This window comes from Stomoxys calcitrans, chromosome 1 (assembly GCF_963082655.1).
Source record: "Stomoxys calcitrans chromosome 1, idStoCalc2.1, whole genome shotgun sequence".
In the NCBI taxonomy this organism is placed as follows: Eukaryota; Metazoa; Arthropoda; class Insecta; order Diptera; family Muscidae; genus Stomoxys; species Stomoxys calcitrans.
Genome location: NC_081552.1, coordinates 182,480,547 through 182,508,192, shown reverse-complemented (window position 1 = coordinate 182,508,192; position 27,646 = coordinate 182,480,547). Strand labels below are relative to the sequence as shown.

Sequence of the window (27,646 nt, the reverse complement as noted above, 5' to 3'; positions counted from 1 at the left end):
TATATTTACCGCCATATCGGACCTATATCGGTACAAAATTTCTGTGAAATTCGGATGGGAAATTTTATGACATAACCGAATTGTGACCGAATTCGTAGACGATTTCGAAACGATTTCTTGACGAATGACTTAGGAAATGCGGACGACTTTGCCAACGAATCGGTTTATTGACGAATGTCATACAACTGATCAAACAAAACAAAAATTCCAAGGCAACGGTTAACGGCATCACACGCGATTTCCAATAACAAAACCAAAATATCCCCCCTCCACCCCTTATGTACATAGCACCAAAGAGAGTAAAAAGAAGAAGAGTTGGCATTAGAGCCCAATTCGGGATGGCAAGTGACAAAAGTTAAAGAAGAAAATTCAATTCGCTGTGACATTTAAAATTTTTGGCAAATTTTCTTCGACCAATCAGAGCAGAAGAAAGTTTATTATTTTTTGAGTGTCAAGCAATAAAATATATTTCAAAATTTTCAAAATTCCCATTGGCTCCATAGGCTTTAACCACAAAACCACCAAGATGGCAGGTTTAAATAGTTTTCACTAGATAATTGTAGCGGTAAAAAAGCTACCAAGTTAATGCCTTCAACCATCCACGGTACACCAGGATTGTTCTAGCTCAGTTCCAATTGGGCTGGGATTGATTGCAACTTCATAGTCGTGTGTCTCGATCATAGCCCGAGACCACATATCAAGGACATTTGAAAAGGAAGGAATTAACGATGGTTGGCTACAAGGATGACGTTTTCATCTTGATGTTTGGCTTTTGAGAGTGCATATAGCATGCTGATTTACTAATGGGCTTGACCTGAACCCCCTAAAGATAAAGTTAGTGTTATTCACCAATATGAGGTAACTTGGTGTGTTCAGGGGACCTCCCCTAGATGGGGTGAAACTACAGCTCTCACTACTGAAAAAGGTCCTGACAAGCCATTGCATTGTCAGGACTTTGACGTCGCGCCGGACTAAAGCATTATAGACGATTGAGCACCAATTGTGGCACTACCTGAAATTGGGGGGTAGGTGGAGGATTATGGGTAAACGAACGCCTTTTTTCCCGTCTAATGAACATACCCCCTAATTTCAGCGCTCCAATTCCAATCTTTTTTGAATTGAGCTCGTCTCGAAAGAGAAACAAAAAAATTGTAAAATTTAATGATCTTCGCCCTAACATGCAAGAAACTTGAAAAATTAAAAATTGGGCAGAGCCCGGCCGGGATTCGAACCTGGGCAAGCGGAGCAACAGCGAGAGACATTGCCGTTGCCTTAGCGTCCGAAGCCATCAATACAACTTCCAACAGAAGCACAAAATCATGTGTAGTACGGAAGAAGTGTAATTTATCACAGAAAGAATGTCTGTCATTACACAAAAACACATGCATTGGGAAAAGTACAGCTAATAGACAAGGTTATCGAGCGTGGTTAATGTGGTAATTGTATAATAGATGCGTTTTCGCTATTAATACGATTCAAATACAACATACCAACGCACGGCCCTTGAAACCATCATACCTAATATGGTTGAAAAGTCTTCTAACAAAAGACGAAACTCGTCTCATAGTGGTTGGTGTGTGTAGCAATCTTTGGCCTTTCTTTTCCATTTGCATCTCCGATCATTGAGCTCGTCTCGAAAGACAAACAACCAAACACAAATTGTACAATTTTATGGTCTTCGCCCTAACAGGCAAAAAACTTGGACAATGAACCTAAGTTCCCCGAATGAAGCTGATAGCGACTGAGGCCATAACAGCAGCAAACACAAAAATCAATTTATAAAATATTTTTTTTGAAGTTTATATTTTTATAAGGCGAATTCAAAATTTAATTGACATGTCAAGTTCCATCAGCTGTGTTGATGCGCCCACCTTATTGAATACGCCTTGGTCGGTACAAAAAAAAATAAATATCCTCATACTTGTCGAACCAATTTCTTTCCGGATTTGGTAAGAATTGCCTTATGTATCGTCCTATTATTTGCAGACATGTCGGACGTCAAAATCGGATTAGCTGGGTAACCATCAATGCTAAGAACAACAAACACATCAACATTGTAAAACTCTTTTTTTGGTGCACTTGAACATTCATTGAATGTGCTTAGGCCACATTGACCCAAAGCACAGCGACGGCAAGACATATTCATTTACAGGTAGGGGCAGTTGCGCAACAACAAAATGTTGAGTGCACTATCTGTCAAAATCAGTGATAAGTGCAACACTGATTTGGTGTATGTTACTAGTTCGCACCATTTTTCGTTGACTGTGTGTTATGGTTCTTAACTATAATACGCACACACGCACAATCAAAACTCGTACTCAGCTGTACTCAGCTGTTTTCGGTACACTACCTGGTAATTATGTCATGCAGCGACGGACCGGTTCGTCTGTTTGCGCTCTCTCATTTTGATCTATAATATCTTACCGTCATTTCTCGAGCATATTCTAGCCGGAATTTATACTCAATGCTTTCTATTCAAAGAATTGAGTAGCAAAGTTTGCCCTGGAATTCCCCATATTTCACTCCAAACACTCGCACAGCACCACTCCATCCATACTCACTTAGCTATTTCAACAATGATTCTTTCAGCGAGGAACCACCAATGGATAGAGAATTAAGCACAAATTGAAAGAAAGTATTAACAGATTGTAAAAGTACGTACGTACTTGTGTTGTACGATACTAGTAAAAACCAAAAGCGATATGGACGTATGTAAACAAATTTCCATAGCCCATTATTAGAAAATAATTTTTTCATTTCAGCATAATGCATAACTAATAGCCACTATACTTAAAATAGACAAATATATCACAAGAAACAAAACTAAAAAAAAAAACCCCCAAACCTTAAATAAATATTTATATGTATTTCTTCCATTTCCAGTGGTCAAACATATGAGAAATTATATGCAGATTATATCCTTTAAAAAATACAAAATAAATGCCTAAATTTCACACACTCATTCATAAAATCGTAAAAATGTCTCAAAAAAAAAATAAAAAATTACTCTATATAAAAAAAAAAAAACTTTCAAGAGAGTACAACAAAGAAATAAATTATTAAAAAAGCCAGAAAGGCATTTCTCTCCACAAAGAATTAAAAATGCAAATTCAAGGTTCATCATAAAATCTGTAGCAAGTGAATCAAGCTCATCATCATACCTGGAAATGTCCTGTACTAAGTAAATTTATGAAATTGTAATGATAATACCAAATAAAATATGATGGCATTTAAATTGAAACACATTTTTTTAAGTTTTGCTTTTGCCTCTGAATGAAGTAAGTATACAATGTCAAATGCCGTAAGTAAAATGCTCATCTCAGAAATTTTTGCAATATCTGACATAAGGTTTGGAAACGTATTCCTTCACTTTTCTCTTGTTGGCATCAAGGGCGAAGCCAACATTATCGCTTTAAACATGCTACCCAGTTCTTCTTCAAGCCTAGTACTGACTTCGAGTTTTCGCTCGAACTACTGTCAAAACGCACTATAAAAAAACTTTTGCGAAGTGACTACGAACTTTTTTCAAATAAGCAGTTCTAAATTCTTTATACGAAATGACTAGCAACATTGTCAAATTTCGTAGATTTAAAATGTACATGCCTATTAAATTGCGGCAGAAAATGACAAGCAGCTGTTTACAATATATTGTTAGTTCTCATTTCTTAAGAAATGTTGTAGTTTTTTGTATTGTTATTATTGGGTTGCCCAAAAAGTAATTGCGGCTTTTTCATATAGTCGGCGTTGACAAATTTTTTCACAGCTTGTGACTCTGTAATTGCATTCTTTCTTCTGTCAGTTATCAGCTGTTACTTTTAGCTTGCTTTAGAAAAAAGTGTAAAAAAAGTATATTTGATTAAAGTTCATTCTAAGTTTTATTAAAAATGCATTTACTTTCTTTTAAAAAAATCCGCAATTACTTTTTGGGCAACCCAATAGTTTGTGTTCTGCCCATCGAGTTGCGACATGAATAGAGAGCATTAAGCCCTTTGACTTCTTGAGTCCTTGTTTGGCTCTTTGCCAACGCCACTTCTCCAACTCGAATCTCTGGTCAAGAATAACACCCAGTTAATTCGCCTAGGAAAGCACCTCTAAACTCGCTTTACGTCCTTTTTCTTCTGCATAACACCAGCTGTTTCTTTCTGGGGTTAATGCCGAGCGCTACACAGCTTCCTCAGCGCGCCTTGAAAGAGATTCGTGATAACAGAGAGAAAGCGACTGTCAAACAAAAATGACGATGACATCTGCAGACAATCGAGTTCACCCTTTCCTCCTCGAAGTACTTGAAATTCTCATTGAAAACCAAGAGCCACAAGAGAGGTCACAATCATCCTTATCGAACACTCTGCCGGTTAAGCATTTATTATTCTGCCCTTCAGCATAGCATGAATCTAGTTAGCCACAAGAGGGGGACTCTTATATCAACCAGGGAAGAGCGAATGAACTTTATGTTATCAGAGCCCCTTCTATATCCAAGAAGGCCTCCAAAGTGAAGTCGCCTGTCTCCTAGTTCCCCCCTATTTAACCCACCACGTTGTTGCTGTAGCCACATTTTAATGTGAAAGTAGCGATCCTCGTCAAGCTAATATAGGTGAATAAGCTCGTTCCTGTCCAAAGGGCCGATGGCTGCAGGAACAGACATAGCAGGAACAGTTAAAAGGCGCCAATAACTCGCATTGTCATATCGAGCATCATAGACATTTAGTATTTAAGCAAGAACCGGTGCCGCCCGACCAGATGTTTTACTCTTTGCTGAAATGACTCGTTGGCTATGTCTTCAACAAGTGGGGCATGGATTACTTTATAGAAAGCTGGCGAGAGGTAAAGAGCCATGATAAGAGATGGGTTTCTACCCAACGCTTGGGTATTATTTGGCTAAATACCCAATAAACACCTTCTTATACCCTACACCACTACTGTGGTACAGGGTATTATTTATAACTTAGTGCATTTGTTTGTAACACCCAAAAGGTAGAGAGATAGACCCATTGATAAATATACCGATCGACTCAGAATCACTTTCTGATTCGATTAAGCAATGTCCGTCTGTCCGTGTTAATTTGTGTACAAACTTCAGGTCGCAATTTTCATCCGATCTTCTTCAAATTTGGTATGGGCATGTTTTTCGGCCAAGAGACGAAGTCTATTGAAATTGAAAAAAATCGGTTCAGATTTGGATATAGTTTTCATATATATGTTCGTCCGATTTGCAGTTATAATGCAATAAAATGGTCATTTGTTAACTGATTTTCTCCAAAATTTGGCAGGAAGGTTTTTCTTTGGTCGAAATTTAATACAGGAATTTTAATAATCTCTCTGGATACATCCGCCAAGGTACATCAAAATTGGTTCAGAATTAGATGTATATTTGGATATAGCTGCCCCATAGACCGACCGCCCGATCGCCCGATATAGGGTATTAAGGCCATAAAAGACCCATTTATTACCCGAATTCGATGAAATTTGACACAGTGTGTTCTGGTAGGCCCCTACCATTCCTGCCAAATGTGGTTTAGATCGGACCATATTTGGATACAGCTCAAGCACTTGCCATGAATGAGAGACGAGTCCTCAACGTAATCTTAAGTTAATCATGGTTGGTTGTTGTTGTTGTAGCAGTTTATTGTGTACTATCTTTCGTCTGCTTGATTCTGTTGAGTGTCAAGACCCAGGAACTCCGCGACTAAGATGGGGTGCGTCCACAGGGATCTGGGTCTGAGTCGAGTGGGTCTGGCCGGGCAGTTAAACAGGTGACGTGTATCGTGCGGTCCCTGGTTACAATCGGGACATACATCTTGCACGTCGGCATCAATACTAGCTCTGTGGGAATTGAGGCGGCTGCATCTGCCGGAACGTAATTGAGCCAGAACCACTCTGGTTTGCCGGGGGAGGTCGATTTCTTCGGGTGCAATGGGTGGCGGTCGTTCTCCAAGGACTACATTCACCCGGTAGCCAATTAACGCGTCTGCTACCGTGTCTGCATGAATGTTGTTCAGACCCGCTTGATATGCCGCTTGATCTAGAGGTTCTCTCTTGTAGCGCTGGACCTCACGCTCTAGATCGTGTAGATCTACCTTAAGGCTTCTGGGCGGTGGGTATCTATCCACAAGATGATGATTTGGATGATTTCTGCGGTAACAGCCCAAAAGGTATTGCTTAGACAGCATGCAGTTATGTCTTCGCACTGGTAGGATCTTTGTCTCCTGATGGAGGTGGTCTACATGAGAACTGAGGAGACAGCCCGTCGCAGTTCGGAAGGCGGCATTCTGACAGATCTGAATATTATTCCACTGCGTGTCACAAAGCTGACGTGACCACACTGGCGCTGCATAACTTACCACAGACCGGCCAATTGCTTTGTACGTGGTCAACAAGGTTTCTTTGTCTGCACCCCAAGTGCTGCCAGCGAGTGACTTGAGGACCTTGTTTCTACTTTTGACTTTATTGCAGATTGCTGTGGCATGTGGGGAGAAAGTGTAGGAGCTGTCAAATGTGACGCCAAGTATTTTGGGACACTTGAATGGTCGGAATCATTTCTCCATCGACCATCACAGTCAGCTCAGTATTCACCTCACGCGTATTTGTAGTGAACAGTGTGGCTGAAGATTTGGTCGCGGATATCTTCAGATTTCTTGCAGCGAAATATGAGGCAAGCTCGTTGAGGTAGACGTTCAACCTATCGCAGATGTCATCAATGGATGGGGGGCCTGATGCCAAGATCGTACAGTCGTCCGCATATGATACGATCTCTATGCCGTCTGGAGGAGGTGGGATGGAGGATAGGTAGAGGTTAAACAGAGCCGGAGATATCACCCCGCCTTGGGGAACTCCCTGTTTCACTCTACGGTGTTTTGACTTCTTATCCCTAAATTCCACAAATGACTGGCGGCCACACAGATAATTCGCGACCCAACGTTTAAGGTCTGGCTGGAGGGACGTGTTGGCGATGTCCTCAAATAATTTGGCATGGCTGACCGTGTCGAATGCCTTCGATAGGTCCAATGCCACGAGGACCGTCCTATCACATGGCCTGGGTTGATTGAAGCCACGGCAAATGTGTGTGGTGATGGCATGCAAAGCTGTTGTTGTGCTGTGCAGTCTCCGAAATCCGTGTTGATGCTCGGCGAATGGAAATTCTCCTACGAGGCTCGGGAGGCGTAATGCCTCAAGCGTCTTAGCCACTGGTGAGAGAAGGGAGATCGGTCTGTACGACTCCCCCAAACTCGGGTCTTTACCAGGCTTCAGTAGCGGGATCACTCTGCCCATTTTCCAGACATCGGGAACTATAAGAGTGTTCAATGACAGGTTAAGGACAGTGGTAAGGTACTCAACTCCAGGTAGATCCAGATTCTTCAGCATCAATGTAGAGATTCCGTCGGGGCCCAACGCCTTGGAAGATTTGGCGCCACGGATGACATTCGTAACTTCGCCCACGGTAAATTGTGATGGCTGTTCATCGGCTCGGAGACCACGAATACGGCGAATGGCTCTCCTCCTTGCCCTGTCTCTCTCGGGATGCACGATAAATTGACGGTTGAACAACCTGGCGCATCTCTTCGGATCAGTCACGGTTAACTCGCCAAAAGTGACTGAGGTCCTGTCGTCCCGTCTACCGGGGTTCGAGAGAGACTTAACAGTGGCCCACAATTTGCCTGCACCGGTGCCTAAGTTACATTGCTCCAAGTGTTCCAGCCACAAATTCCGCTTATGTTCGTTGACTACCCTGTTTATTTCCAGATTCAGCTCGCTGATTCTGGGGTTAGCGGGGTCCATAGCACGAATCCCATCACGCTCGTATGCGAGTACCACTGCTTGCGCCGGGAAATTGGGTCGCACTTGCGGTATTCGACCGGCTGGTATAAAGCGAGCGGCTGCTGCGTTGATGATGTCTCGAAATTTCATCTCGGCCACAAGCACATCAGAGGGGGGTGGCAGTTCATTGAAGCGGCGATTGGTATACTCTCTGAAACCAGTCCAATTGGCCTTCTTGTAATTGATGAACGTCCGGCGCTCAGAGGTTATGAAGTCGGGTGGTCGGTCGATGGTGAGGATTATGGGGAGGTGGTCTGACCCCAAAGAGATGACGGCTTGCCAGGATACGTCACTCAGGAGATCAGGGGATGCAATTGAGATGTCTGGCGAGCTGCTGCACCTCCTCGTAATCCTAGTGGGGGCATCCTCATTTACCGTGCAAAACGTGGAGCTATCTATCTGCTCTGCCAAAGCTATGCCAGGCTGGTCGTTACCTAAGGGAGAATGCCATGACGAGTGATGTGCATTAAAATCCCCCAGAACCAGACGACCATGGCCAGATAGCAACCCACTTATGTCGGGGTTGTAGGCCTGGCCATTAATCGGGACACAGCTACCAACCGGCGGTATATACACGTTTTATATCTCTATCTCGGCAGTACCAGACCTGACTGCTACCCCCATGCATTCCATGTATGGGTCACTAGCGTCAAGCGCAGGCGAGATAGGTCTATGCTCCACGGAATGGTGTATAACGAAGGCCACTCCCCCACCTCCATTCCTTGAGCGATCCTTACGTAGCACATTGTAGCCGTGACAACTGTGCAAGCTGCAGGTGTTAGTCAGCTTTGTCTCCTGGATCGCTGCGACCGATATGCTCTTCCGACTCATAAAATCTACAATCTCATCAATCTTGCCACGCAGTCCGTTGCAGTTTAACTGCAAGAACGATACACTTCCCGGCACTGGCCTGGCAATAGTAGGGCTAGGGTGCTGTCGTTGCATTAATTGCCGTACGGGAGAGGTCGAAGGGGTCACATAGTCCGACGACGAGGACGCCGAAGGCGACGACGGCGGCGCTTGTGACCCACTGCTGGCTATGTTCGCACAGCACCTAGCGACATAGCCAGTATGACTATACTCCCGTAGCGAAGTTAGGCCAGAGCAAGAACGGCAATGTACCCACTCCAAGCACCGGTTACACCTCACCGACACTGACCGATGATGAAGGCGGTTCTGGCAAACGGAACAGAACCAGGGTCCGGGGTTCTTTTCAATCCCGGCACGGACCAGAAGCGTACGGAGAAGGCACTCCGGGATGTGCCTCTCCCATGACGAAAAAAGACGAACACATACACTGAGGCGGCAGTCCTTGCCGATAAAGATTCCATCGGGTCAATCCGGTGCGTACAACCGGCTGCCATGGGATTAAATCATGGTTGGTAGCTACCATATGTGTAACTACGAGAAAGTCAGAGTCCATTGTTGATCTGGGACTCGCCATGTGCAAACCCCTCAGACTTTTATAAAGATTTTACCAATAAAACATATTATTTTTCTTATTTTGTCATCTTTTAGTTGTTTATATTTCAATAATTTTTGTAGAGGAGTAATATGTTTACTAGTCGCTTTATTGTGTGTTTGTTTTGCTTTCTATTTATAAAATCTAAATAATTTGGAATTTATTTTATAACTAAACAATTGTATTTCTTGTTGTTGTTGTTGTTTTTTTTTATAGTATAAATAAATTTGAAATGTTCAAAAATTATGGACATTTGCCGTGTGGTGCAACAAATTCGTGTCCATATAATCTTCATAGTTTTCCGCATCTTCTGGCCGGTGATGTGCTATAGCTCGATTGGGATAAGAGCTATGCAGTAGATACGCAGGCGCAGTAGTGGTGGTAGAGGCATCCTCTACTCACATATATATAAAATTAAATCTGTAAATGGAAGCAAGAATAACACAGAAACGATTGCAATGTCTCAATGATAGCTTTAAGCGGAATTTATGCAAAACACACCTGCATAGCGCTTGCGGCAGTGAGGATATAATTGGTCCATAACCCTGGGAATTATCATATAATTCGAATAAAGGTGCAGCTACCAATTTGTAATTTTTAGGTACAGCAAACAAAGCTAAAGAAGACAATAAGAAGACAAGAAAATCAAACATTATTATCAATAATAATATTTGCTGTATATCCTTAAATTTATTTATTTTTGTTTTTGGAAAGATTAATAAAATTAGCGTAGCGAAGTTAGGCCAGAGCAAGAACGGAAATGTACCCACTCCAAGCACCTGTTACACCTCACCGACACTGACCGATGATGAAGGCGGTTCTGGCAAACGGAACAGAACCAGGGTCCGGGCTTCTTTTCAATCCCGGCACGGACCAAAAGCATACGGAGAAGGCACTCCGGGATGTGCCTCTCCCATGACGAAAAAAGACGAACACGTACACTGAGGCGGCAGCCCTTGCCGATGAAGATTCCATCGGGTCAATCCGGTACGTACAACCGGCTGCCATCATGGTTGGTAGCTGCCATATGTGTAACTACGAGAAAGTCAGAGTCCATTGTTGATCTGGGACTCGCCATGTGCAAACCCCTCTCCCATGACGAAAAAAGACGAACACGTACACTGAGGCGGCAGCCCTTGCCGATGAAGATTCCATCGGGTCAATCCGGTACGTACAACCGGCTGCCATCATGGTTGGTAGCTGCCATATGTGTAACTACGAGAAAGTCAGAGTCCATTGTTGATCTGGGACTCGCCATGTGCAAACCCCTCAGACTTTTATAAAGATTTTGCTAATAAAACATATTGTTTTTCTTATTTTGTCATCTTTAAGTTGTTTATATTTCAATAATTTTTGTAGAGGAGTAATATGTTTACTAGTCGCTTTATTGTGTGTTTGTTTTGCTTTCTATTTATAAAATCTAAATAATTTGGAATTTATTTTATAACTAAACAATTGTATTTCTTGTTGTTGTTGTTGTTTTTTTTTATAGTATAAATAAATTTGAAATGTTCAAAAATTATGGACATTTGCCGTATGGTGCAACAAATTCGTGTCCATATAATCTTCATAGTTTTCCGCATCTTCTGGCCGGTGATGTGCTATAGCTCGATTGGGATAAGAGCTATGCAGTAGATACGCAGGCGCAGTAGTGGTGGTAGAGGCATCCTCTACTCACATATATATAAAATTAAATCTGTAAATGGAAGCAAGAATAACACAGAAAGGATTGCAATTTCTCAATGATAGCTTCAAGCGGAATGTATGCAAAACTCACCTGCATAGCGCTTGCGGCAGTGAGGATATAATTGGTCCATAACCCTGGGAATTATCATATAATTCGAATAAAGGTGCAGCTACCAATTTGTAATTTTTAGGTACAGCAAACAAAGCTAAAGAAGACAATAAGAAGACAAGAAAATCAAACATTATTATCAATAATAATATTTGCTGTATATCCTTAAATTTATTTATTTTTGTTTTTGGAAAGATTAATAAAATTAGCGTAGCGAAGTTAGGCCAGAGCAAGAACGGAAATGTACCCACTCCAAGCACCTGTTACACCTCACCGACACTGACCGATGATGAAGGCGGTTCTGGCAAACGGAACAGAACCAGGGTCCGGGCTTCTTTTCAATCCCGGCACGGACCAAAAGCATACGGAGAAGGCACTCCGGGATGTGCCTCTCCCATGACGAAAAAAGACGAACACGTACACTGAGGCGGCAGCCCTTGCCGATGAAGATTCCATCGGGTCAATCCGGTACGTACAACCGGCTGCCATCATGGTTGGTAGCTGCCATATGTGTAACTACGAGAAAGACAGAGTCCATTGTTGATCTGGGACTCGCCATGTGCAAACCCCTCTCCCATGACGAAAAAAGACGAACACGTACATTGAGGCGGCAGCCCTTGCCGATGAAGATTCCATCGGGTCAATCCGGTACGTACAACCGGCTGCCATCATGGTTGGTAGCTGCCATATGTGTAACTACGAGAAAGTCAGAGTCCATTGTTGATCTGGGACTCGCCATGTGCAAACCCCTCAGACTTTTATAAAGATTTTGCTAATAAAACATATTGTTTTTCTTATTTTGTCATCTTTAAGTTGTTTATATTTCAATAATTTTTGTAGAGGAGTAATATGTTTACTAGTCGCTTTATTGTGTGTTTGTTTTGCTTTCTATTTATAAAATCTAAATAATTTGGAATTTATTTTATAACTAAACAATTGTATTTCTTGTTGTTGTTGTTGTTTTTTTTTTATAGTATAAATAAATTTGAAATGTTCAAAAATTATGGACATTTGCCGTGTGGTGCAACAAATTCGTGTCCATATAATCTTCATAGTTTTCCGCATCTTCTGGCCGGTGATGTGCTATAGCTCGATTGGGATAAGAGCTATGCAGTAGATACGCAGGCGCAGTAGTGGTGGCAGAGGCATCCTCTACTCACATATATATAAAATTAAATCTGTAAATGGAAGCAAGAATAACACAGAAACGATTGCAATGTCTCAATGATAGCTTTAAGCGGAATTTATGCAAAACACACCTGCATAGCGCTTGCGGCAGTGAGGATATAATTGGTCCATAACCCTGGGAATTATCATATAATTCGAATAAAGGTGCAGCTACCAATTTGTAATTTTTGGGTACAGCAAACAAAGCTAAAGAAGACAATAAGAAGACAAGAAAATCAAACATTATTATCAATAATAATATTTGCTGTATATCCTTAAATTTATTTATTTATGTTTTTGGAAAAATTAATAAAATTATCTTAAGATTACTTATTACAAAAACTAGTTTCATACAAAATAGTAATAACTATACTGATCATGATTCTTTTTTTTTTGTTTTAATTAAAGTTTGTTATTTTATCTTAAATTTTAATTTTTTTTTTTTTGTTTTGCTTCTTTACTATCAGTCAATTGTATGTCATTTCAAATATGCAAAATTTATATATTTACAAAACTTCTTTATTATTCTTATAGAATAAAAGAAATGAGATTTTGTAGAAAAAAAAAACAAAATTAATAAACAAGAATAAAGAGAAGAGTTAATAGTGGATAATACACAAAATACATCGTTATCGATTAATGAAATTCATTTGTTTATTTATTTTGTAAAACAATGACGTTCTGGCTACATAAACATACTACGTGCTTATCTTTTTCAATAGTGCAATTTTTTTTTTTATTTCTATATATTCTAAGGTTATTATTGTGGGATTTAAGTTATTCAAAAAAAAAATTGAGAACCATACGAGATGAGATAAAATGAAAAACAAGTAAAAAGCACAGTACATGTGGCCGGCAAACCATATGGTGTACCCACCGCAGTCGATCTTATGATCGCGCCAAATCAGGAAATTTGTTTTTTGATGGCTACACTACCAGCATTAAGTTCGGCCGGGCCGAACTTTGCATGCCCACCACCTCGATTTTTCGAACATATTCCAGCTCGAGATCATATCCAATGCTTTCTTTTCAAAGAATAGCATAGCAAAGACCTTATAAAAGCTGGGCAAGTGTGTGTTGTTATTCAAAACACTTTGACTGGTATGATGGATCGCGATTTCTAATGCGCCATGTATCTTCATCAACACGTTTTTTCAAATTGATTAGGGTGACCTACACAGAAAAAATGTGACGAACTTTTTTCAATTAAAAATTTTTTATGAAAATAAAAATTTTTTAAATTAAAAATTTAATTGAACATAAAAATCTTTTATTTTTAAAAAAATTGATTCAATAATTTTTTTTAATTGAATTTGAACTTTTTTTCAATTGCGATCGTGATTGAAATTTTTAAATTTTCAATTAAACAAGCAAAATGGCGTTAAGTTCGGCCCGACTCACCACCTAGGGTATATATGTAAACCACCTTTCGTCATAATCCTGTGGAAAATGCATAATTGATGCCCCCACAGCAGCTATATCGAAATATGGTCCGATTTGGACCAAATTCGACATGAGCATTGAGTGGTCTAATAAGTACAAGACATTGTTCAATTTTGTAGAACAAAATAGTGGTCTTTTTGGTAGTCATATCCAAATATAGACCGATCTGAACCATATACGACACGGATGTCGAAAAGCCTAACATAAGCCTCTGTGCCAAATGTCAGCGAAATTAGATAATAAAAATGCCCTTTATGGGACCAAGACTTTAAATCTAGAGTTCGGTCTATATGGCAGCTATATCCAAATCTAAACCGATCTGGGCCTTACAGAAGGAGAAAGTCGACAGGCCTAACACAACTTACTGTCGCGAATTTCAGCAAAATCGGATAATAAATGTGGCTTTTATGGGCCTAAGACCCTAAATCGGCGGATCGGTTTATAAGGGGCCAATATCAAGATATAGTCCGATATAGCCCATCTTCGAACTTAACCTGCTTATGGACAAAAAAAAAAAAAGAATATGTGCAAAGTTTCAGCTCAATACCTCTATTTTTAAAGACTGTAACGTGATTTGAACAGACAGACGGACGGACATGCCTAGACCGTCTTAGATTTTTACGCTAATAAAAAATATATATACTTTATAGGGTCGGAAATGAATATTTCGATGCAAACGGAATGACAAAATGAATATACCCCCATTCTACGGTGATGTGTTTATATATTTATATATAAAATGTGGCTGAGAATTTTATATTTTTCAATTAAATAATAACGACCAAGACCACTAACTCTTTGTCAGTGAATTCATTGCCACTTCATTGAAAACAGCTGATTTTATAGGTGGAAAACAGCTGTTTTCATAGAATTAGCGAACAAATCGAGTAAGTAAGGCAGTAAGTTCTTTCAATCACTTTTCAATGGAATTGGAACATTGTTGGACCCAAAAGCACTGTTATGATTTTCGTTTTTAAAAAAGTCTAGCCGCTCAAAATTTTCTTAAATACTCTTTATACATAGAAGATAAAACTACCCAACAAACAGTCTTTCGACTACCTTTTTTAATTTCTAGACGCAATTCTAATCTTATTAATGATCAAAATATTCATATTAATAGCATAATGGCTTCTTTACCATCGATATAATTAAAACATACTCCAGATAAATATTTTTATGTTGGGTTTACTTCCGCATTGCACGTAATTCATAAATTTACTGACCCGTTACTCTTTCTTTTATAATTCCGGAAACAATACTTTCCGTTCCATTTTTGGAAAAAATTAAACTCCTTGGAAAAAATGTTTCTAGGGAGTGACCATGGACCCAAACATATACCTCAAATACGTGTTCCAGCAGTTTTACATATGTGACACATGTTGAACATGTGGCATCGAAAGTGCCTATACAGCGTGCTTTTCGCAAAAATTTTAGTATTTGAATATTTTCAATTAAAGTTTTAATTGATCCAATTAAACAATTCTTTGGATATTTCGAAAATTTCAATGTTTTTTTTTTTTTATTTGGATCAATTAAAAAATTAATTGAAAATTTAAAAAAATCAATCATTTTTTTTAAATTAATCAATCATTTTTTAAAATTAATCATTTTTTTTAAATTAATTAAAAAATTAAATGGAAATTTCAAAAACTTTCAATTTTTTTTAATTGAATATAGAATCTTTTTAATTGAACATTTTTTCAATCTTTTTTTTTAAAAACCGTGATTGATATTATTTTTTCTCGTGATTAAAGCAATTTCAATAAAAAAATTAATTGGATCAATTAATTTTGTGCTTGAAACCGAGCATTGAGTACGGTGTATAGCACCCTTTTGTTTAGAAACTCTCCTCACTTAACGCCGTAAGAGAGAAGAAAGCCTCAAGCCGATACTAAACTTATCATCAATGCTAAGAATAAAAAACACGTCAACACTCCCAAACTCTTTGCACTTGAACATTATTTGAATGCCACTGCAAGTGGTTTCTGAACTGTAGGTCACATTGACCTACAGCATAGCAACGGAATCTTTGATCTCCTGATCCAGTGGTATCACAATGGACGAAAACGTCTAAGTGATTCTGATGGCAGACTGCCATTTTAAGACCGGGAGATCGGTCTATAGAAGAGGGCTTAGAAAGTTCAATGTTTTAAAGTTTCACCTCAAACGGATAATAAATGCATCTTTTAAGGATAATAAATGCATCAAGACCCTTAGTCGGCACATCGGTCTATATGCCAGCTATATCTATATATGGACCAATTTTGTTCTTCAAAGACCCTAACCTGCGTATGAAAGAAAGACGCGCCTGTGTCAAATTTCAGCTCACTATTTCAATTTTTGAAGGCTCTAGTGTGATTGCATATGACAGACGGACAAACAGACTAACAAACGAAAATTGCTAGATCGTCTTAGAATTTCACGAATCTCACTGACTATTTATAGCCCAATCCCATGACAGCCGGTTGTACGTACCGGATTGACCCATTGGATTCCTTCATCAGCAAGGGCTGCCGCTTCAGTGTACAACACACTGCTACAACAACAACTATTTATAGCCGGAATTAGTACATATGGACCTGGATGACTTTTGATTTCAGCAGGACGGTGCCACAAGCCACACAGCACACGTTACAATTGATTTATTCAAGAGTAAGTTTGATGAGTTAAGTCCTTATTGGAAAACCTTTTGTATACATTTTAGGATCGGAAATGGATATTTCGAAGTGTTGCAAACGGAATGGCTATATGAATATATCCTATGGTGGCCGGCATAAAAAGAATTTAACCCATGTCGCCGAATAGCAAAAATTAGAGCTGTCTTAGAAAAATTCTAGCTCGTGTTAGGAAAGAGATATCCCAATGTTACTTTCATTGCCATAAAGTGGACGAATTAATCTGTTTAAATAATAATCTGTTCATGTAAGGTGATGATTTGGGGTTTCCCCTTGACTTGTCGAATGTCAGCAACTTTACAAATTACCAAAACTGAAACAAAAATTGTTTCAAAATGTTCTTAGGATTTGGATTTCTGGAAATCGCTTTAGTGTTTTTTTTTTTCAATTAAAACATACATTTATGGCGATCGGCCTTCTACTTTGAACTACAGGTACGAATTTATGTAAACTGCATCTATCAAATTTGGATCGATGACTTCTGACGTTACAAATGTCTTTCAGATGCAAAGCAATACTGAGGCGCTCTCGGTTGGTAAGGGGATGATAGCGGTGGGTGGGATAATCCGGGCGATTGGTGAAGTCGCGGACAATCAGCACTATCGAGTGAAGAATCTAAGTTAGACGTCAGGTGGGACAGCCTCTTGCTTAAATATGGGGTTTTATCCCCCCTCTTGTGGCTCTTGCTTATCAATGAGATTCTAAGGCCCTTCCAGAAAAAAAGAGTAAAGGTGTTTGCCTATGCTGATGACGCCGTCATTGTTCTTTATCACAGATATCCTTCTGTTGTTGTTTAGATGGGCGAAGGCCAATATGCTTGGCATAAACCCCAGAAAAACAGAGCTGGTGTTGCTCTCCAGAAGAAGAAGAAGGAGGAGCGGAGCTGCCGCTCTCTCGGAAGACTAGATGCAAATACGTACATGAACATTCCATTAAGGAGCAGGCAATCCCATGGCAGCCGGTTGCACAAACCGGATTGACCTGATGGGGCAGTGTACAACACACTCCTACAACATCAACAACATTAAGGAACAGGGGCAAACTTCTCACATACCAATGAGTGCTGTCAGTTTAAATTTTAGCTCAAAGACAAGGGGCCTCCCTTTTATAGCAGAGTGCAAACGGCGTGCCGCGAAAGTGCGAAACCTTTTTGGGAAGAAGTTTTTATATACTGGAGAAGAAACGTTGAAGAGAATAAGCTGAATAGCTGAAGGCGCTCTACTCATGTCGCAACTCGATAGTTTGGTGTTGGGGACTTAGGCCAAGGACGGATGTACATTTCTGTAGTTTGGCCGATCCTCACCTATAGGTGCTTGGTTCGGCAATGGGCCCTCTAGAAGGACCCACCTCTTTCGAGGGCCCGCTTTAGGATGCAGACAGTACCGGGTATTGCGGCGGTACTGATAATAGGCCGAAAAGGACTGCTCCGACAGCAACACTGAATGCAATACTTGATCTGACATTTGCACATGTGTGTGGAGTGCGGCGTTCAAGACTGCCCTCAGACTGAGGGAGTTTGGATTTCGACCATTCGTTTGTTCTTTCTTGGATGACGAACTAGAGGTTATCTTCCCGGGGAGGAACTTTGGGTCCAGCCATTCTTGCGTCCCTCTGTCTACACGGCAGGAGTTTTTGTTGCATTTTTAGGAATAAGGGAGTACTATAGACTTCTTGATGGGTGCAGTATCTTTCAGTTAGAGGTTTTCGCGACCCTCAGGGTCTTGGATTTGATACTACGTCAGGAGCAGAGGCTCTCTGTCACAATTTATGTGGACAGTCAGGCGGCATTGAGGCTGCGGGTCATTTTACGTCGAAGCTTGTCGAGAGATGCAAGGAGCGTCTCGAACGTTAAAAGGCTGCTGTCCGATTGTGCTGGGTTCCGGGCCATCAAGGTGTAGCGGGGAACAAAGCGGCTGGCCAGATTTAGATCGCATATGTAATTTGTGAGTGCGACGGCGATGGTGAACTCCGCTCTGTGTTGGCTGTTTGGCGATTGTGCAGACACGGCGTGGGCTGGCGTTGTAGGACGCAGGGTTGGCAAGACCTTGTGGCCGAGGATCTCTAGAACGAGGATGTCGACTACAATGTCAGGTCCCCGATAAGGCGATGGGTTCGGGACGATGAGGATTTCTGAAAGGTCTGTGGAGATGAGGAGGAGTTGGAGAAGGTTAAGCATTTGATGTGTAGGATTATGGGTGAACACTACTTCTCTTCACTGAGCTCTGTACAGTCTTTCGACCCCCGAGCCATTTTGGAATTTTGAAAGAGTCTGGGATGGCTGACAGGGCAGCCCTCTAGTCGTTGAGATTTCTTTCGATCTCTATGTCGACTGGTTAGTTTCAATTCACATTTTTCTAGGACGAACACAATGGAACAGAGGTTTCCAAGTGAAGCGGTTGGCTACTGCGGTGTCCTTTAACCTAACGTAAGCTAAGCTAGATTTTTTATGAGGTTACTTTTCAGTATTTCAAACGCACAACAAACCGAGCACTGGCGTAGGTGTGGCATGGGCCATTTACGTACACTCTGTTAAAAATATGATTACATAAATTTTTAACCTGAAGTTTTTTTTTGTAAACTTTTTTTTGTTTTTTTTTTTAATTAATAGCTTTAGAACGTCATTATTTTCAAAATAGTGTTACGAAAATTTTACATACTTTGGTGGTTAATAAGAAAAAAATAGTTATGTAAATATACTGTAAATGTCTACTATACTCCTAGAATAAAACTATGTAGCACGTACAATAAAGGCTACATTACAGGACACATTTCATTATATCGAATCAAAAATCATCATAGATGTACAATTACAATATTATCTTGTAAGTGTGTTAATTATAAAATAGAATATGGAAAAGCGCCAATTCAAATTCTTGAACATGATTAATACAATTGGAGAAGTGTTTAAAAAAAGTATCTATAATATATGTCTGTTTTGGCAGATGAGGAGACATATTCACAATATTCAAACATGTATGTATTTACACAAAGTCAGAAATGAGCACAAAAGAATTTGAATGGCAATGGCTGCTTCGGGAAAAAGAAAAAAAAAACATTCGTCTGAAAAAGAAATACATTGAGATTGTAATATTAAGAGTGGAAGAAAGAGTGACAGATGATACATCGTTATCGTCACCATAATTTTTCCAACATGAATAAATCATTTATAAATAGGTTTGATTTACAATTTTTAAACCTATGGCAAAAAAGTTAATTGCAAGTTGGTATGTCTGCTTGAGAAAATCAAACACATTTTGCAGTTACATTTACAGAAGTTTTCAGTCTTACAAAAATTATGAACCCTAATAAATACAAGTACATTTCTGTTTCCTATATTGAAAGTAGTTAATAAAAGTATATAAGCACTGTGGCATCGATCAAACCATTTGTAAAATATGTGTAATCACTTTCAATCCAAGCGAGAGAATGCAAAAAAAAAGGAATTTGTTAGAAAATTTGTTGTTAAATGCACAAAAATCGATGATGGGGTATCCTGATGAACAAAAAAAAAAAGAAAACCAAAAGCTAACTCCTTACAAACTAGAACACTAACAAATACACAGATAAAATATATGAAAATACAAAATATATATATATAGAGATACAATTTTTTAAAAACTTTACCCTTTTCATGAAGTTGTACTAAAAACAAACGTTTATGTTCCTTTGGTTTTGTTATGTGCGGCGGTATATAGGGATACTGCGGAGGTTCAAAATTCGGTCGCCACCAATTTCCAATCGTGTCTTCGACAATCCATTCTTGTTTAACACCATCTTGACGGCCTAAAGTCTAAATAAATTACAATGCGAATATACGATAACAATGCAATCTTCAATTATTAAATAGCATAGGTTTAAATACTTTGTTCGTTTCTATATATTGTTTTAATCATTATGATAGATATCACTTTCACAGGTTTAGCAAATAACAACACATCAATCAGTCAGCCAGTCAGTCAGTCAATCGATCATTCAATCAACAATGCCAAATTCTATGTATGTACTACATCACACAATGCACAAACATGGTATTTGGATTTTGTGTTTTGTTTTGAAATTCATTACAGCAGACAACACATATGTACATATTTTCATAGTATCATTCATCATAATTCATATGTTGTATAGTTTTTCTGCCTTAACACAGTCTTTTTTTTTTTTTTTTTTGTTCCTGAATGTTTAAACTAAGTTAACAATAACATTGGCCTTGGCATTTAAATGGTAGTTGTTGGAGTACAATACATCCTGGTCCATCTCCGTTTTTCTTGGCATGTGGCCATTCATCATTCTTTGATCTTGCTGCTCGCTTTCTTGATTTTAATTGAAATGTGAAAAATGTATGAAAGCTTACCTCGGTTAATAAACGTTTAAGTCCTTCTACTTCATCTTCGCCCGCATTAAGTTCTCCACCGGGCAATTTGAAGAAAGTCGTTCCAAGTTGCAACAGAAGTACATGCGGTAGGCCGTGCTCATGCACCAAAAGAACTCCCTCGACAGAACGCCGCATACCAATACGATCGAATTCCTCTCGCATGCGCTGGAAGCGTGACGGTACCGAGGGATCTTTTTCGAACAATGGTTCTTTGGTGCCAAATGTGTAGTTTGTTAAGGGGTATCTGTAAGAGGGAGGAAAAAAAAAGTTTTATTAAAAAAACAAAATCAACCATAGAATGTTGTTTCGCTATGTAAAATTTTCAAGACGAAAGTCAAAGTCAAGACGATCATTGACTCCAAGTTAATTACATTGGAAGCATAAGAAGGCCCAATTCTCTTTGCGGCTGTGCCGTCTACACAAACCATTATTGCGATTCGATTGACTTTGACGTCCATATAGGAACTTATTTTGGGTACCGCATTGACCCGATGAAGTATTTATCGATCAGGGGCTGCCACATTAGATTAGAATAGTTTAGATTAGGTTTACACTCACAATACTAAAAAGTAATCTAGAAAAACAAAATCTATTTCAGGACGTGATACTTCCAAATTGTCCAATCGTTCTTCATTCTATGCCGCCAAGGATGTTTCATGTTAGATATTGTATCGCAACCTATTTGCCAGAGTCACCACCTATGTTCTGGATTCGCTACTTTTGTGGCGGAGTCGCCAATTACGTACCGAAGGCACCAATTATGTATCGAAGTCGCCACCTATGTGTCGGAGACGCCACTAATGTTTTGAATTTGCCGCCTATGAGCCGGATCCCTGAAAGCCCGACATTTAAACAGGAAACGTTTAAACGTCTCTTCATCTTCCCCATGTGCCCCATACACGCGGCCAATTTACGCACCTTTCCTGAATATGGGCGCCCGTACTGATCTCTTTCCTTTTATACCCTCCACCATAGGATGGGGTTATACTAATTTCGACATTCCGTTTTTAACACCTCTAAATGTTCGTTTAAAACCCCATAAGGTTAGGTTAAGCTAGGTTGAAAAGAGGGTTCGGATCGGCCGTTTGGGCTTTTTCTACCAAAATTGGTAGGATTCACTTTTAATGTTACGGGTTTGGTCGGATGGATGACCCATTTCGATTTTGGTAGACTTTTAGCGAAATTGTGTATCTATATCCAACGCCATAGGGAAGAGGGTGTATTAAATTTAGTCGTTCTGTTTACAACACATCAAAATATCCATTTCTTGACCGTCGTCATTCGACCATCCTTCCCTCTTTTGTTGTCACGCTACAGCCTTCAACAGTTGTGATATTGAGCTAAAATTTGGCACAGTGAGTGGTGGCGTGGGATATTGTCTAGATCGGAATGTATCAAAAGTGCTCATATAGATCGATCCCCAGATTTAAGGTCTAAGGCCCATAATGTCCTTGCAAATATGTTTTACATCGTCCATTTTTGGGGTTTTTCCCCACAGAGAACGAACTTCCGGTTTAAGGTCTTTCTGCCATAGCTGGCCTATTTATTACCCGATTTTGCTAATATTTGGTACAGTGAGCTATGTTAATTCTCTACATATCCTCACCTAATATCGTGCAGCATATGAAGTTCATATGCTGCCATAAATAAAGATATCCCGATTTGCGGTCCTGAACACACATAAGACGCATTTACTACCCGATTTCACAGGAATTTGAAACAAGTTATTGAGCCGAGTTTGGTCTAGAACAGATCATACTTCGCTAAAGCTACTATGGGTTAATAAACGGTGCATATTTCACCGGATTTTGTCAGAATCTTGTTAATTTACTCGAGGTTGTTGGTATCCAAAGTTCGACCCGGCCGAACTTAACACCTTTTTACTTGTTTTATGATACATTTTAAATTGTTAATTAATAATAAATCTAAGAAGATTGCGTGTATTTTGGTTAAGCTAAGAATATTGGTGGACGGGAAGGGATTTTGATAGGTTTTTTAAAAAATTTTGTTCGGAAATTTTTTTTTTTTGTAGTGGCAACGCTGGATTTTAAATCGCCCCATGCCACTATGGACATTCACCTAGGCCAGTAATCGGCTTGTTGTGCGCTCTAAATATACAAAAAGGAACCTCGAAAAAAAAAATCTAAGTTAGGAATTCGGTGCTGTTAACAAAATTCTAAATTATTGTCTATGCCACGCCCCTTAGCTGGTTCACAACTGGTATTGTGTCCCCACCTTATTACCGGTATATGTTAGTCGAGAAAGCCGGGCAATCACATAGACCCCCTGATCTTCATAGGAGTAAAGCTAAGTATGGTTCAAATCGGCCCATAACCTAATATAACTGCAATATAAACTGACCTGAAACCTTGACTTCTTGAACCTATAGAGCGCCCAATTATTATCCGATTTGACTGAAATTGCGTAGTGTTTTGTTTGGTCTCGCAACAATTATGCCAAGTATGGAATAAATCGGTCTATGTTGTTGTTGTAGTAGTAGTGTGTTGTACTCTGAGGCGGCAGCTCTTACCGATGAAAGACTCCATCGGACAATCCGGTACGTAGAATCGGCTGCCATGGGATTGGAATCGGTCTAAAACCTAATGTTGGTCCTATAAAAACCGATCTCCCGATATAACTTCATGAGCCCCTATTGGAAGCAATTCTTATCCGATTTGGCTGAAATTTTGCACAAGACTTTTACTATGGTATTCAATATCTAAACCAATTATGATCCGAATCGGTCCATAACCCGATATGGCTCCAATAGCACAGCAGTTTTTGTCCATTATCCCTTGTTTGCATATAAAAAGATACCGGGCAAAGAACTTGACAAATGCTATCCTTGGTGGAGGATATATAAGATTCAGTCTGCCCGAAATTACACTTGAGTCCACATTTTTATGTTGAGGTAGCGATTCTCGTAAAGAACCTATAGATGAGCAAGCTCCATCCGGTCCATAGGACCGATCGGTAAGGGAATGTGATGTTCATCGGTTATTTAAATGCGCCAATAACTCGCCTTGCCATATCGAGCATCTAAGCACTCAGTATTTAAGCAAAAGCCGGTGCCGCCTGTGAGACTCTCCACACGATACCGCTGATTGTCCGCGACTGCCATTACAGTTACTCCCTGAGGCGCATTCCACTATCACGCGGCCGGTAGCTCCCAGCAAAGCTTCTCGTGATTACGAACACTACACAAATCGGAGCTCAGAGTTCCAACCCATGTGGTGCTAAGCCATCCCGTACCGGGGGATTTCATACTTACTTTCCCTCAGTATTAACATTGTTTTTTGAAGATTCGGTTTCCCCATACGACTTTATTCATTCTACTGACCTTGTCAGCAGTGCTCGTCGGAGTCATCACCCACTCTCTTTAAGTCAGATTGCAACGGCTTGAAAGGCTTTGCATTTAGCAAGTTTACATATGGCAGCCCTTTGCCCTTAACAGCCATGTCGTCGACGTTGAAATAAGACTTATCTATGTGCTCCCCAGTGCTTTAGCGAATTTAAAGAAATCGATGCCCAATAGAGTGAAATAGAGTGTTCCCGAAGGCGAGGTGGTATTGTGGTGGCACTGTATAACCGCTGTATAATTCTCTTTCTATTCAACACCCTCATAAAATGTGCCGACGATTTTACGGTCATGGCTTCAGGCTCTCTCTTTGATGACACCTGCGTGAGGTTAAACCATTTGAAGATATCCGTCACCAGATCTTCAGCCAACTGTTCAATCCATTGTCAGCACAGAAGAATAAGGTGCTGAATGTTGTTGTTTTTGTAGCAACATTTTCATGTGGAGGTGCGATCCTCGTCAAGCTCCTGTGTGAGTAAGCTCATTTCAGTCCAAAGGATCGATGGCCGCGGGACCAATGTGGTCATTGGTTATTTAAAGGCGCCAATAACTCGCCTTGTCATATCGAGCAGCATAGGCATAGGTATGGAGCATTCCACTATACGTAACCTGTGGACGCGCCCGGCAGCTCGCAGCTACCCTCGGTAAAGCAGAGTAGTTCTGACACAAATGTGTTCCAACAGACGCTTCAACATCCAAAAGACTAGGATTGACGACTTAGGATCACATCCCTCTGGACTCACCCCAACTTAGTCACAGGGTATGCACTTAGGTCTGGATACTTAACAGAACGCAGCAAACACACTGCTACAACAAAAGTAACAACAACAACTGGTACAGTGATCACGGTTACAAGTGCTTCTTATGCTTCGCACAAGAAGTAAAGTTGAGTGTTTGTCTTTCTTACAACACCATTCTGTGCTGTAGGAAGTAACTCTTCATTAAAACTCAACTTGTGTTTATTAGCCAAGGCATTTTTTTGTAATAACAAAATCCATTGAAACCCAGCAATAGTCTCATGATGGCCCCCTACGGAAAATGTTATGTCAACCGAGAAAAAGCCGGTACGGGGGTATTGGCATTGGCACGCACTCATTTATGTAAACTTCACTTATATATATTATGCCTACTTTTTCTAACTGTATATGAACTACAAATGAGGTGTACTTACAAATTTATTGTACGATTGATGGTTAGGGATTGATTGGTGGAGAATTTTTGTGTTCCATTGTTGGCGCTATCAACTTGTCCTTGGCTTCCACGTCTTGGCCATCCTGTTCCAGATTTGTTTGATACCTGTGTCGCCATGCTCTCCGCTAATTTATGTATGTAGTATGTGTACTTATGTACGTTGAGCACACACGAGTATGTAATAATTTACTGTGACTTCCTCACAACTTTTTTCCTTGTGTTTTGTAATATTAACACTCTTTTTAATGCACCTGGGCGACTTTTTCAACACATTAATGGCTTAATTTTTCACTTTCTTACAATTTGCAAAACTTTTTCGGTCGATGGAAAATTATCGTGGAAGCGAAGCTGATAAATTGTGTTGTAAAAGTAATGAGTATATTGGGTACTCAACCTACGGTTACAGTTAATCAAATGAAGTGTAGCATAATCGAATATTAAAACGAATATTTGAATTTTTTTCTCCCGTATCACTTTACACCACGATATGTCGTCTGTAATCGCATGAAAGATAACAATCCAGTATAACAAATGTCGTGGATAAAATATCAGTGCAAAGTTGTACTGCAAAAGATAGAAAGTACCTAAATAGTATTTTTATTGTAGTGATCCGTCTTTCGATGACTGCGTTTGTTGCGATAAATGAAACGCGTGGTCATTCTTGTTCAATAAAAAATCACAATAGCGAAAACAGCATTGCTCCCAAGATATATTCATTTACAGTTAGTGGCAGTTGCCTAACAACAAAATGTTGAGTGTACTATCTGTCAAAATCAGAGATTAGTGCAACTATGATTTTGAGTATGTTACTAGTTCACGCCATTTTTCGTTGCTGGTGTGTGTTATAGTTCTTAACTATAATACACACACACAACCAAAATTCGTTGACAGATAGTGCACTTCGCGAGAAAGAATTATACTCAGCTGTTTATGGTACACTACCTGGAAATTATGTCATGATTACTCCGCAACCTTAAGCTGAGTATTCTGTTCTGTATTTCAAGCGGAATGCTGAAAATTCGCGGAAAAGTACTACTCTGTTTATAGTGAAGAAAATGGTAAAAAAAAACTATTATAGTGGCAACACCTGAAACTATTGTATTTCTGGCATCATTTACGTTTATTTTATTGGTTTCAATGGTTCGTTTTTCTTTATATATTTGAGAAAAAATGTATAAAATAGAGAAAACAATAAGTGCAGATAAAGAAACGTGTTTTGGTATGGAAACAAAAACATTTTATTGCCGTCAAATTGCGCTCGCGAAACAATTAAAAATTTCAGCGACTATTCCGAAAGCATAATAGAATACCAACTTTTAGAGTTTATATCTATATTACATCACCATATTGTTACAAACTATAATACAGAGTCGTACCCACTCCATTATATTTTATGAGTTAATTTGCAAAATATTTGTTGTATTTTAGTACTATTTAGTGCATCACGATCAATCGTTTCTTACTATCTTTTATTGCATGTTATCGATAACTTACCAGTACAAGGTTTTCTCTCGCGAACAGCTGCTAACAGCCGGCCAGGTTTGACGGTATTTGGATGTCAGAAATTTGTTTGCATTTCTCAGCTCATGTACGCACACGTATACACGCACGCACACAAATTTCTTTGTGTTCTTGGGCAAAACGTCGATCAGATTGATAGCAAGATGGCGATGCACCATATGATTTGTGGGTGTTGTAGAAATGAGACCATCTGACTTGCGCTGGATAGGATTAAAATAAATATGCAAATATTTACATCCACAAACACTTTATTTTTTTCCAACCAGAGTAAATACGTGTGAGCAACATCACTAACACTAACAAACACTCAAATACAGTTAAAAGTTTGACGATCGCGTTTATTTTGCGTAAGAAAATGACTTGTTGCACAGCGACTGTAGTTTTGCTCTCAATGGTCGTCCCGAAATGTAAATTTTCCCTAGATGAAAAAACAAGTTATGACGAAACGAACACATTTCGGCAAATTTTTTTGTTTATTTTTTGTATATGGAGTTTCAATGCGAAAACCGAATACATAGTGCATTTATATTAATACATTCGGCCTTAAAGCAAAAAGACTTACTGATTTCTTTCAGTAGGACATTCCCCATTGCTTATGGTAAAATGTTATTAAATATTGGGTTGCCCAAAAAGTAATTGCGGATTTTTTAAACGAAAGTAAATGCATTTTTAATAAAACTTAGAATGAACTTTAATGAAATATATAATTGCCATTTTGTTCGATAACCTTTTGCCATCTTCCTGGCAAATTTAGAATTCCACGCTCATAGAACTTCTGGCCTTTATCTGCAAAAAACTGAACCAAGTGCGATTTTATAGCCTCATCATTGCTGAAAGTTTTACCATTTAA

The 27,646-nt window shown here is 39.5% G+C and overlaps 2 protein-coding genes and 1 long non-coding RNA gene across 5 annotated transcripts in view; 1 reads left to right on the top strand and 2 right to left on the bottom strand.

Annotated features, from left to right (window-relative positions):
- The window catches only part of LOC106084962 (alpha-tubulin N-acetyltransferase 1), a 171,866-nt gene extending 168,621 nt beyond the window's left edge, over positions 1 to 3,245 (top strand). Inside the window, exon 8 of one of the 2 annotated variants that reach the window (XM_059360754.1) lies at positions 2,884 to 3,245. In XM_059360754.1, coding sequence (XP_059216737.1) covers positions 2,884 to 2,926 — 43 coding nt within the window. In that variant the 3' untranslated portion in view covers positions 2,927 to 3,245. The other variant, XM_059360755.1, reaches the window with a different exon arrangement.
- Positions 3,246 to 9,362: 6,117 nt separating this feature from the next.
- Positions 9,363 to 9,973, bottom strand: LOC131994167 (uncharacterized). Its single transcript, XR_009396503.1, has 2 exons — positions 9,776 to 9,973; positions 9,363 to 9,694 (listed from the first exon to the last, which is right to left on the bottom strand). It is a non-coding gene; the product is annotated as an uncharacterized LOC131994167 (long non-coding RNA).
- A 668-nt stretch (positions 9,974 to 10,641) lies between these two features.
- On the bottom strand, positions 10,642 to 25,663 carry LOC106090451 (cleavage and polyadenylation specificity factor subunit 5). 2 transcript variants are annotated; one of them, XM_059360050.1, is made up of 5 exons: positions 25,256 to 25,662; positions 20,706 to 20,970; positions 19,979 to 20,144; positions 11,052 to 11,166; positions 10,642 to 10,970 (listed from the first exon to the last, which is right to left on the bottom strand). In XM_059360050.1, exons 1-5 carry the CDS (start codon positions 25,390 to 25,392, stop codon positions 10,949 to 10,951), a joined length of 705 nt encoding a protein of 234 aa, XP_059216033.1. In that variant the 5' UTR covers positions 25,393 to 25,662; the 3' UTR covers positions 10,642 to 10,948. The 2 variants fall into 2 exon arrangements, with proteins under 2 accessions (XP_059216033.1, XP_013112083.1); XM_013256629.2 differs by lacking the exons at positions 10,642 to 10,970; positions 11,052 to 11,166 and adding exons at positions 11,918 to 12,247; positions 12,329 to 12,443 and having other exon boundaries at positions 25,256 to 25,663.
- Positions 25,664 to 27,646: the final 1,983 nt, after the last annotated feature.

Bases quoted from the DNA above. Each gene is read 5' to 3' on its own strand.
- LOC106090451 (XM_013256629.2), bottom strand. From the start codon at position 25,392: ATGGCGACACAGGTATCAAACAAATCTGGAACAGGATGGCCAAGACGT. The intron at 20,971-25,255 runs GTAAGTACACCT...TCCCTCTTACAG, and splicing joins ATCAATCGTACAATAAATTT to ATACCCCTTAACAAACTACA. The intron at 20,145-20,705 runs GTAAGCTTTCAT...TAATTTATTTAG, and splicing joins TTAAACGTTTATTAACCGAG to ACTTTAGGCCGTCAAGATGG.